This window comes from Zalophus californianus, chromosome 1 (genome assembly GCF_009762305.2).
Source record: "Zalophus californianus isolate mZalCal1 chromosome 1, mZalCal1.pri.v2, whole genome shotgun sequence".
Classification (NCBI taxonomy): Eukaryota; Metazoa; Chordata; class Mammalia; order Carnivora; family Otariidae; genus Zalophus; species Zalophus californianus.
This window is the reverse complement of record NC_045595.1, coordinates 146,495,854-146,508,149: the sequence shown is the minus strand read 5'-3', so window position 1 is coordinate 146,508,149 and position 12,296 is coordinate 146,495,854. Positions and strand designations below refer to the sequence as shown.

The 12,296-nt window shown below is 36.9% G+C and overlaps 1 protein-coding gene across 7 annotated transcripts in view; it reads right to left on the bottom strand.

The window, feature by feature from the left end:
- LRCH3 (leucine rich repeats and calponin homology domain containing 3) overlaps positions 1-12,296 on the bottom strand; it is a 115,557-nt gene that overhangs the window by 46,355 nt on the left and 56,906 nt on the right. For all 7 annotated transcript variants that reach the window (XM_027584683.2, XM_027584685.2, XM_027584680.2 and 4 more), the window contains exons 5-7: positions 11,632-11,768; positions 10,237-10,346; positions 420-513 (exon numbers count right to left, since the gene is read on the bottom strand). In XM_027584683.2, the coding sequence (XP_027440484.1) occupies positions 420-513; positions 10,237-10,346; positions 11,632-11,768 (341 nt within the window). The remainder of the gene's footprint in view (positions 1-419; positions 514-10,236; positions 10,347-11,631; positions 11,769-12,296) is intronic.

Here is a 12,296-nt window from a genome sequence, read left to right as displayed (position 1 = left end):
GAAAATTATTTATCTTGAGCATGTTAATAGTCTTCACTAAGGTTCCTGTCTTATTACCCACCAACCTATAGTCCTATTTTCTCACCTCGTAGCACCCCTTCCGCAACCTCTGCTTAAGGTCACCCTGCAAACTTTAGGCTTCAGTTGTAATTGGCTCAGTTCCCATTTGGCTTTCTAGGATATTAAACTATTTATACAAGACAATAAGGTAACAAACATGTAAAACACACGATAAAAAGATGGCAAAGAAACAGAATATCATTTCTGGATGGCAGTACTCTGTGGGATTTTTACCTCTTCCTTGGCTTTTCCATATTTTATGTAATGAGAAACTGAATCCAATTAAGATACTTTGTTTTCATCATTTTATTGTCTCTTAATCAGGTGTTACAACATGCAGAATAAAAGAAAACACTTACTTCATTCCCTGACCATCTCTTATCACCACTGTCCACACTATTGAAACCTGAATCAAGAGCTCCATAAGGGCGACCTGAGTACAGTTCTTCATGGCTGCCAAAGAGAGACTCTAGTTGTTACTGGGTAGTTTGAGGTTTTAAAAATTAACATTTAAAATAAGTTAAATGCAATTTTACTAATAAACATTATCATGGCATTTAGTGATTTAACTTATTTAGAATTAAATGGGCATTCTTTTGACTTTTTAATATGAAAAATTCCGAACTAAAATAAACAGTATAATGTATACTAGTATACTAATATAATAGCACTCACCCAGTTTCAAAAATGTCAACACTGCCATTCTTGTTTCATCTATGCTTCTAACCCATTTCCCATGCCCTCCAGCACAGGGCTTGAACTCACTGCTTTGAGATAGAGACCTGAGCTGAAATCAAGAGTTTGACCCTTAACTGACTGACCACCCAGGTGCCCCCCCTCAATTCTTTTTTTTTTTTTTTAAGAGAGAGTGAGTGGGGAGGGGGAGAGGGGAGGGAGAGAGAGAATCTTAAGCAGGCTCCACACCCAGTATGGAACCCGACACAGGGCTCAATCTCATGACCCTGAGATCATGACCTGAGCTGAAATCAAGAGTCAGATGCTTAACTGACTGAACCACCCAGGCACCCCCAATAGTAATTTTTTTTTAGAGATTTTATTTATTTATTTGACACAGAGAGAGACAGCGAGAGAAGGAACACAAGCAAGGGGAGTGGGAGAGGGAGAAGCAGGCTTCCCACAGAGCAGGGAGCCCGATGCGGGGCTCAATCCCAGGACCCCAGGATCATGACCTGAGCCGAACGCAGAAGGCAGACACTTGATGACTGAGACACCCAGGTGCCCCCCCAATAGTACTTTTAAAGGTAAAATTCATATACAGTGAAATGCATACACCTTAGCTATATACTTGACAAATGAATCCATCTTTGTAATATACACCTCTCTCATGATGTAGGACATTTCTACTTTGCCTGAAAATTCCCACACAACCCTTTCCCAGGCAATTCCCCTCACCATGTTACAGTGTGCTCTTAAGAGATAACCACTATTCTGATTTTTTCTCCTTAAATTAGTATGAAAGGCAGAATAACAGTCCCCAAAGATGTTTAAGATCTAATCCCTGGAACCTATAAATGTTTCTTTACATGGCAAAGGGGAATTAAGGTTGGAAGTAAAAATAAGGTTGCTAGTCAGCTGATCCAAAATTAATGTAAATTATCTGAATGGACACAATGTAATCAAAAGGGCCCTTAACAGTGGAAGAGGGAGGCAGAAGAGGTCAGTGTGATGCAACGCTGCCTGAAGACGACTTTTGGTTAAGAGTCAAGGAATGTGGACAGTTTCTCTCTAGAAGTTGGAAAAGGCAAGGAAATGTATCCTACTCAGAGCCTACAGAAAAGAACAAAGCTCTGCCAGCATCTTGATTTTAGCCCAATGAGACCAAGACTTGGACTTCTGACCTACAAAACCATAAGATAACAAATTTGTGTTTAAAAATCTAAGTCTGTGGTAATTTGTTATGGCAGCAATAAAAAACTAATACAATTAGGATGCCTGGGTGGCTCAGTCATTAAGTGTCTGCCTTCAGCTCAGGTTATGATCCCATGGTCCTGGGATCAAGCCCCACATTGGGCTCCCTGCTCGGCAGGAAGCCTGTTTCTCCCTCTCCCACTCCCCCTGCTTGTGTTCCCTCTTTCACTGTGCCTCTGTCAAATAAATAAATAAAATCTTTAAAAAAAAAAAAGTAATACAATTAGTTTTGCTTACTCTGGAACTCAAAAAATGGATTATGTATTTTTTTTAATCTGGCTTTTTTTGCTCAGCACCATGTCAGTGAAATTCTTGATGGTTTTAATATCTTCAAGTAGAATGGATAAATTATTTGTTAAGTGTAGGCTTAACTTAAAAAACAAACAAACAGACTTGCCAATCTGTTTTTGAAAGTAGCTATCCCATTTTGCATTCACACCAGCAATGTATCTGAGTTCCAGCCGCCAACACTTGTGTTGGCAGTCTTTCATTTCAGCTATCGTGGTGAGTGAAAGGTGTATCAGTGAGATACACCTTTCAGTATTTTTCTGATGACTAATGATATTGAGTACCATTTTGTGTGGGTATTGGCCATTCATTTATCTTCTTTTTGTTTTTTTTTTAAAGATATGTTTTATTTATTTATTTGACAGAGAGACAGAGAGCACAGGTAGGCAGAGGGGCAGGCAGAGGGAAAGGGAGAAGCAGGCTTTCTGCTGAGCAGGGAGCCCGATGCAGGGCTCAATCCCAGGATCCTGGGATCATGACGTGAGCCGAAGGCAGTCACTTCACCGACTGAGCCACCCAGGTGCCCCATTTATCTTCTTTTTGTGAAAGGTCCATTCTTTTGCCCGTTTCTAAATATACCAGTAATCTCAAAAATAGTTTGTGAAGAAGCCAGACACAAAACACTATACAATGCTTGATTTCATCTATATGAAACTTTAGAGAAGGCAAAACTATACTGACTAAGAGCAGATCAGTAGCTGCCCGGGGCTGAGTGAAGGGGAAAGGACTTATCTAGTGTAAAGGGGCACATGGTGATGGAACTGCTATCTGTCTTGTGTTGGTAGTCTCATGACTGCATCCATTTACCAAAATTCACTGAGTTGCACACTTAAAATAGATAAATGTTATGATTTGTACATTGTATCTCAATAAAGCTGTTTAAAAACCTGCCAAATATTTCGCCAAAGTGGATGTTCCATTTTACAGCTCTGTAAGCAATGTAGGAGAGCACTGGTTGCCGCACACCCCCCTCGACATCTGGTGTTGTCAGTTTTAATTTTAGTCATTCTAGTAGGTGTGTAATAATGTCTTGTGCCTTACTTTACATTTCCATGATGACTGATGATGTTGAGCACTTTTTGGAGTGCTTATGGGTCATTTGTATATCTCTCTTTGTCAAGTATCTAATCAAGTCTTTTGTCCAACTTTTAATTGGGTTGTTTGTCTTTCTAACATTAAGTGGCAGATACCCTTTATAGTTTGGATATAAGTCCTCTGTCATATATATATGTGTCATATATATACACATTGCAAATATTTTCTCCCAGTCTGTGGTTTGCATATTCATTTTCTTAGTATTTTCTTTTCATGAGGAGATGCTTTTCATTTTGCTGAAATCTAATTTATCATGTCTTTTTTTTTATGGTTATTGCTTTCTGTATCCTCAGAAATCATTGCCTATTCTACGTCACAAAGATATTCTTCCACTTTCTTCGAAAAGTTTTACAGCTATAGTTTTTGCTTGTTCTTCAACATACTTTTTAAAAGTTAGCTTAGGGGCGCCTGGGTGGCTCAGTCATGAAGCGTCTGCCTTCGGCTCAGGTCATGATCCCAGGGTCCTGGAATCGAGCCCCACATCAGGCTCCCTGCTCCGCGGGAAGCCTGCTTCTCCCTCTCCCATTCCCCCTGCTTGTGTTCCCTCTCTCACTATGTCTCTGTCAAATAAATAAATAAAAATCTTTAAAAAAAATAAAAAAAATAAAAGTTGGCTTAATTAGACACCTAAAACATGACAAGGCTTATTTTTAAAAAATGGTCTATTAGTATTTTATTTAATAAGCATGGGGTTGAAAAGCAACTTTCAATGATACAAATTTAAAATAGTGCTTTTCTAGTACTGAATTTTGTATTCCATATATTCTTACATAGTTAATGCACATAACTTTAATTTCCATAAAATGAGGTTAACCATTCCTACTCATATGCCTTTATATAAAGTGAAAGATTTATGTCAGTTAAAAACAAAACAAATCAGGGCGCCTGGGTGGCTCAGTTGGTTAAGCCACTTGCCTTCGGCTCAGGTCATGATCCCAGGGTCCTAGGATCGAGCCCCACTTCGGGCTCCCTGCTCGGCGGGGAGCCTGCTTCTCCCTCTCCCTCGGCCACTCCCCCTGCTTGTGTGCTCTGGCTCTCTCTATCTCTCCGTCAAATAAATAAATAAAATCTTTAAAAACAAAACAAACAAAAAACCCTACGTGAATAAAAGAAAGTCTTTGTAACATCATTTATTTTATCGATAAAGATTTTACTTTGAATGTAGTAATTAATACATAGATCTGTTCGTCCAATGTACTAAATATGGTCTGATTATGAAGATCCAAAAATACAAGTGCCTTCTGGCTAGCTTCCTCGCTTTCCCCACCTTCCCCCATCAAGATCATTTAGCAAAAAAAAGTCTCCCAGCAGAATTCTAAAATTACTTTTCTAGCAGTGCCTGGCTGGCTCAGTTGGAAGAGCATGTGACTCCTGATCTTGGGGCCGTGAGTTCAAGCCCCATGCTGGATGTTGAGATTACTTAAAAATAAATAAATAAATAAGCAAATACATAAACTAAAAAAAATTTACTTTTCTAAGGGAAAAGTAGTTAATCTCTACCAACTTTTTACTTTGGAAAAATTCCTATCTATACAAGAGTTAGGAGAGTAATACAATGAATATCCATTTGCCCTTCATCTATATCTCCAAACTGTTAGTTATTTAAGTAGAATGTCTTATTTAATCGTCTATGTGATAGGTCTGCTTTTATGCTTGTTTTAGGGTCCAGAACTTACAGATAGGTACTATATATGTTTTATCACCGCAAAGTCAGGCTGAGGTACCCAATTTTAAAAGCTTTCTAATAAAATTATACATTAAGCCACACTTACAAAATTCTGCAGCTGCCAAAAGAAGTATGTATATTTCAAGATTTACTGAAAAGTATTTTAAAATATTATGTATCTTTTTCAAGTAAAGATTTTCCGATTTCTAGAGGATATTGTTCTATATAACATTTATTCTATCAAGTGGCCAATTGAGATAAGCCTAAATTTACTGTGATATTTTTCAAGTGGGTAACATAAACAGAATTAATAGAATCTCTGCATTAAGCTATTTATCTCCTTTATTTGTTACCTTTAGCTTCTCCACATACTCACTCTCGTTCAGAGTTTAAACTGGTAACATTAAACTGAGGCATACAGGTTTACCAACTTCTGGGTTCGCTCAGGATTTTTTTTTGGTTTTAGAACGTAAAGTCCTGTGTCCCAGGAAAACCCTTAGTCACAAGCAAACCAGGACAGATGGTTACCCAATGAATAAATATGGCCCTCAGGAGGCCTGGCAGAGTTCTGCCAGCCAGGCTCCAGTTATGCCCTGTCAGAAAGTCCAATCTCCTTAAACTACCTAGCATAACATGGACTCAGATGTTTAAGTGCCTTTTCTGTAGCAGGAACTTGAACTGTGAGTCAGTAGAGTGCAGTGAGGAGCATAAAACATGGCTATTTTTATAGTTTAACAGATGTGGACTGACAACGTGGCACCATCATTTACTAGCAGCTGTGTGACTTCAATGAACTTGCTTAACTTCTCTCAACTTGCTTCCTCAAGAAAAAAAAAGATTAACAAGACCTACCTCACAGATTTGCTATAAAGATCGAAAAATATAAGCTAAGGATTTGCACAAATATTATTACAAAGGACTAAATAAAAGTTATTATTATTATTATTTCTATGAAGAATGTACTCTTAAGAGAGCATCTGCTGTTATCACAAGTCACTACATCTACTTCATTTGGGTTTAGTTCACCAAACATTTATTGAATGTCACACAGTGTTCTAGATACTAAGAATACAAATATCAATAAAGGATGATCATTGCTTTCACAAGCTCAGGCTTGTTGGAGAGAATTAATTCCGTTACTCGGGTTGCAGAAGCAGGACTTTTCTTACCAGTGGCTTAGTCTTTCCTCGGTTTTGGTTCACTGCCACATTACCATACATAATCATATTTAGTCTGTAATATATAGCTGGTCAGCAAAGAAGCATAGGTCATTATAGATCACTACTGAAAAATACACGTGCCATTGTACAAAACTTAAAAGTTATCACAACAGTGCAACTTGCTAAAGGAATTGGAAACATTTACATCTAGAAATAAATAAAACATTTGTGATCTTTATAAAATGACTTAAGGAAGATTGGTTGTAGTTTATATATTATGCAAAAATAGTTAGAAAGTTACATGTAAGGATTGAAGGAAAGTACCACAGTACCTAATCTGTAGTGGATACCTGAAGAGCTACAGGATTAATAAAAATTCTCTTTAGCAAGACAGGACTCTTTGGTCTAAACTGGTCCTAGATCACCGTAGATAGCTAGTAACTATAATGTCTAATATTTACATAGGACTTTATGGTCAGCCAAGCACTTTCAGAACCAGGTCATTCAATCCTTAGAACTACTGTTAGGGCAAACCTGGGGTAAATAAAGATCATGTTGAAGAAACTGAAGTCCAGAGAGGTTAAGTGAACTGCCCGATAGTACAGACATTCTCACTCCATGGTGGCATTTTGAATAAAGGTACTGCCAACAACAGTGCAATTTCACTAATCCATACCTCAGTAAAAAAAGACATGAAGATACAATACCCCATTCACCACTGCATGAGGAGTTGAAGGAAGTATTTTATTTATATTATATATAAAAATATTATCTAGGACATTCTGAAATAATTACAAATAATGTAATATAACTCCAGAAAAAAAGGAAAATACAGAATACAGATTAATCTAGTGAGCATGGTGAGGGATTATTATAGGGACTGGAAGACATCAGATCTATAATTACTAATTCCTTTGGAGAGACACAACATGTTTATGCTATTTAGACTTTCCATTTAAGGTATATTTCTCCATGGATTCAAGCCTTCTTTTTGCCTTAGCAAATACACACGTCTCTTGCCGGGCTTTTTTGAGAAGTTTTATGTTTTTAAAGTATTATGATGAGGATTTCTATATTAAAAAAAATTAGGCCAAGACTAATTAGTCCTCAAGACTAAGGACAGAATGACAGAAAGAAACAGGTTCTGCAATCAGCACCACAGGCTTTAATCAAAGCTCGTTATTCCTATAGGGGCTGGTGATTCCTCCTTCGTCTTTGGACCTACCCTCACATACACGTCCCCAGTAGTCATCATTAACTGCCTGACACTCAAACCCCAAAGGCAGCAATGTAAAATAAAAGCTACATTTTTTTATTTACTTTTTAAGATATTATTTATTTGACAGAGAGAGAAAGAGAGAGGAGAGACAGTACAAGCAGGGGGAGTGAGAGAGGGAGAAGCAGGCTCTCCACTGAGCAGGGAGCCCGATGTGGGGCTCAATCCCAGGACCCTGGGATCATGACCTGATCTGAAGGCAGACACTTAACCGACCAAACCGCCCAGGCGCCCCTACATTTTTTGTTGTAGTACATCTTTCAAGAGTACAGGACTAGAACATACTTAATGAAAATTTTGAATAGGAAAAACAAAACTTTTTTCAATAAATAAGACAAGAGTTCTCTATTATAAGCAATTTACCAAGGTAAGAGGAAAAAGACTTGAAGAAAGAAAAGGATATAATGAATAGAGGAAATTTAAACATTCTTGGCAATAATGGTCTGGGTCCCTTCATATTCTCCCCACTGTCAAAGTCCTTTCTCAGAAAGAGGCCTAAATCTAGCACAGAGTATGCCAGACCTAATCCCTACCATCTGTCAAAACCTTTTATGTCTTAACCTTAACATCACATGTCTGCTTTCAGTCTTCTCAGAGTTAAAAGTGTTAGGACCAAGATGTTCTTGTAGGAATCTGTTATGGGTATGTAGGACATTGGTTAATTTCTCCTTGTGTATTTGTATAAATATACTAAAACTTGTATTATTGTATGCTGAAACCACCAGATTAGAGCTAGTACTTTAAATACCCTTCATAGTGTCTATGAAACTCTTCAATCTAATAGCTAGACCAAAAAAACCCCAGAATGTCATTATAAAGTTGTTCTGATAACTTTAAGCACAGAAAAGTTAGGAGGGAAATAACAGTTGTGTGACCAAACTGTTCATTACTTTAATAAATACTTGTTGAGTATCTACTGTGTGTGCCAAACACCCAGCTGAACTAGGGATACAGTGGTGAAGAAGAAAGACATGGTCTGTGGCAAAGGGCAGAAGTCAAGTCCCTTTGGGGTAATACTTAATTTACTTAAGAAATCAGGTTCTGGGGGCACTTGGGTGGCTCAGTCAGTTAAGCAACTGCCTTTGGCTCAGATCATGATCCTGGAGTCCTGGGATGGAGCCCCGCATTGGGCTCCCTGCTCAGTGGGGAATCTGCTTTTTCCTCTGTCCCGCTCCCAGCTTGTGCTCGCTCTCTCCCTCACTTTAATAAATAAAATCTTAAAAAAAAAAAAAATCAGGTTCTGTATTTTCAGATAGCTTGAGATTACTCCTTTATACCATAAACACTTAAATATTTAATTCTAGTAATTTCTGATGAAAAAAATTTAAACTGTATTTAAAATTTAAACTTGATGCACATTTCCCTTTACTAGAAATGATATCTCTAATATACCTTAGCATTTTCTTGATAAGCATCAATTATTGTACTGTGCTCTAACATGGCAATAATTTAATTACTGAAATATGGAGGGTTCTTTGCATATATGCCTAATGGCATCAAGGCACTATGTTTTTAGAGTGTTACTGCTTTTCAATATCTTGTGAAATTATGAAATATGTCATACAGATAAAAAATGAATATAAAAGACATAGCTTTTAAAACATGATGAGACATTAATACCTTTGTTCGTTATTATTTTTAAATATTTTATTTATTTATTTGACAGAGAGAGACAGCGAGAGAGGGAACACAAGCAGGGGGAGTGGGAGAGGGAGAAGCAGACTTCCCGCGGAGCAGGGAGCCTGATGCAGGGCTCAGTCACAGACGCTTAACAACTGAACCACCCTGGTGCCCCGAGACATTAATAACTAAAGTCCCCTATGCGTCTTTCACATTGAATCTTCCTTCCTCTCAGAGTTAACCACTAACTGATTTTTTTAATATGTGTCTGCTTTTTATAGTTCTATTTTTTCTTTCAAATAACTTTTTGTATTTTTAATGTCTGCTTTTAGAAACTCTACCAAAATAGAAATTTGTTAATCTGTTTTAGACTAGGATACTGAGAAGCAAGCTCATTAGGACTGTGCTTTAATGTAAAATGTGACAAGTTCTAAGAGAAGGCCAGAGGGGTTCTCTTTTGAATAAGGCCTATATGCATTATAGCACCTTCACTGAGACATCTATTTTGCCAGTTAAGAGGCCTTTTGAATTTAATTACTGCTGCTTAAGATTGTTCCAGATGGTTGGGAATGCCAAGGAGGTAACCTTGTCATTCAGGTGTTATGTAGTTGAAGGATTCATAAACTAAAAGATCCTGAAGTGACATTAATGGTCATCAAATCCATCCTCTTCACTCCCTAAAGAAAAAATCAACCCCCAAATGTTTGAATGACTTGCTTTAAGTCACAGAATTAACAGCAGAGCCAAGGTTAGCATTCAAGTCACTGAGACCCAGTGGTTTTCAAGTAGGCACCCCTCAGGGGCTATTTAGCAATGTCTGGAGCTGTTTTTGTTCGTCACACTGGGAAGGTGCTACAGAAGCCAGAAATACTGATAAACAGCTTCTGATGTATAAGACAGCTTCCCACAACAAAGAGTTATCTTGCCCAAAATATCAACAGTGCTGAGGTGGAGAAACCTTAATTTAGGACTACACTTTGTCAGATCTCTGTAATCGACTGTTTACTTAATACAAACATTCTGAGAAAAACAGTGTCAAAATAGGTTAATTCCCTTTAGTTAAACATTCAGACAGATTTAAGGGTCCAGTTTGATACCCTATGAGATGGAATATATTAAATAAAAAAATAAAATATACTCACCAGGAGCCAAAACCCAAGGGTCTCCTATCGTAATCTGGCAGATCTGGAGCAATCTTACAAGCCTGTATGTTCAGGTACTTAAATATGTGGATTTTGCCTTTTATACATATCTAAAAAAGTAACATATAAATGCAATCAAATTATTACTCATTTGAAATATATGTGTCCCTTGTTAGCAATCACAATCAGCTTTTTACTTATTATATATATATTAGAAGCAAGGCATTTCTATTAACTACATACAGTGATATTAAAAATCAAATACTCATTACAACATGTTATTTTATGTGTTTAAGTGATATAAATACAGATTTTTGTTTTCTAGTCAAGAATAAATTTCAGTAACATATAAAATAAATAATTTATGATTATAAACACTGACAGAATACCAAATAAACTTATCAAACTGATTAGTTAGGCATAGTCAGGGATTTAAAGCATTGTTCCCCACAGATTTCACTGGCAACTTTGCTTTTAGAAATCCAACAATCATGCACAATTATGTTTTGAATCCTACTTTCTGTAAGAGAGAAAAGCAAGAAATGATTATACATTAAAGTTACATTTTTGTTGACAGAAGTCAAAATATAAATTCTTTAAGATAATGAGATCCTTCTATAGTTATGAAGTTTACTCATAAAGCTTTATAGTTGCCATCAAGAGGCTTGAATAAGACCATCATCAACTGTAGAGTTCAAATGCTACAGTGAAAAATATGGGCTGGCATGTGTTGTGATGAGCACTAGGTATTATATGCAACTAATGAATCGTTGAACACTGCATCAAAAACTAATGATGTACTATATGTTGGCTAACTGACATAATAAAAAAAATTAAATTAAGTGAAATTAAAAAAAAGAAAAATATAGGCTGGTAGAATTTTTCAGATTATGGGATGGCTAGAATCTATATGTAAAGTTACCTTAAAATTACTTTATTATTAAATAGTTTCATATCAGTCACTGATAAACCAATGATCAAACTGACGAAATGAGGAACTTAAGATTTTATTAAATAAAAAGGTACAAAAATGATGGTCAGAAGAAATGCACTGATAATCTTTAATGCTGAAAGCCAAGTATTTTTGTCTCTCGTGTTTACATTGCCTACTTTCAAGTTTTACTAGAAAGAAATTAACTCAAATTGTATTAGAAAAACCTTGAGAAGAACCCCTCAACTCAAAAAGTAAGAATTTAGTGAAAGGAAAAGCACTTCTGGAAATATTATCTGCCCTTCATCCCATTTATTCAGGGCTTCTAAAGAATGCATATGTGTGTGAATTTACTGTAAAAGAACTTCATTTCCAACAAAAAGATAAATCTATAGAACTTCAATTTTTATATTCACGCTCTGTCAAAAAAGTTCCCAATATACTTCAAATCCACTGGAGTTTACCTGTGCAGGAGGAGACTGTAGTGGATTGTTATCTAGGGTGATCATCTGTAGGTGCCTGAGGTTCCGATAACAAACAGGGATTGTTGTAATTTTATTGCAGGAGAAGTCTAACCGTATCAAAGGCAGCTCTGCCAGCTCTGCAGGGTGATAAAATGGAAATGCACAATTAATGATATTTCAAAACTAGACCATTTTTACAGGAGCTTCTAGTTAAATATAGCGAATTTAATGTATTTATCTCCTTTCTTAAAGATGAACTGATACTATAAAATGAAATCTAGTTGCTTACAGATGGGAATACTAGTGAAAAGCAAGCAGTCTGACCCCTCACAGAACTACAGAAACCGGAGGCCTGATACCACAGAAACGCAGGCATAACCAAAGGATTAGATGATAGTCTGTAAAAAGAACAAGTTAAATGCCTAAGTCCCCAACCCCATGCAGTCCTACCCCTCTCCAATCAATCACCACCGGGGTCAATAAGTTATTCTCTCGTGAAACCGAATCAAAGGCTTTGAATTCAGGAATCTTAGGCACAATGGAAAGTCAGGATGAGTTGCCAGTTGAAAATGGAGGATTTAAAAGGAAGTCTACACAGTGATGAGACCTCAGCATGTTCCTACCCAACCCCACCCCATCCCCAGCTCTTGAATGCCAGTAGAGTA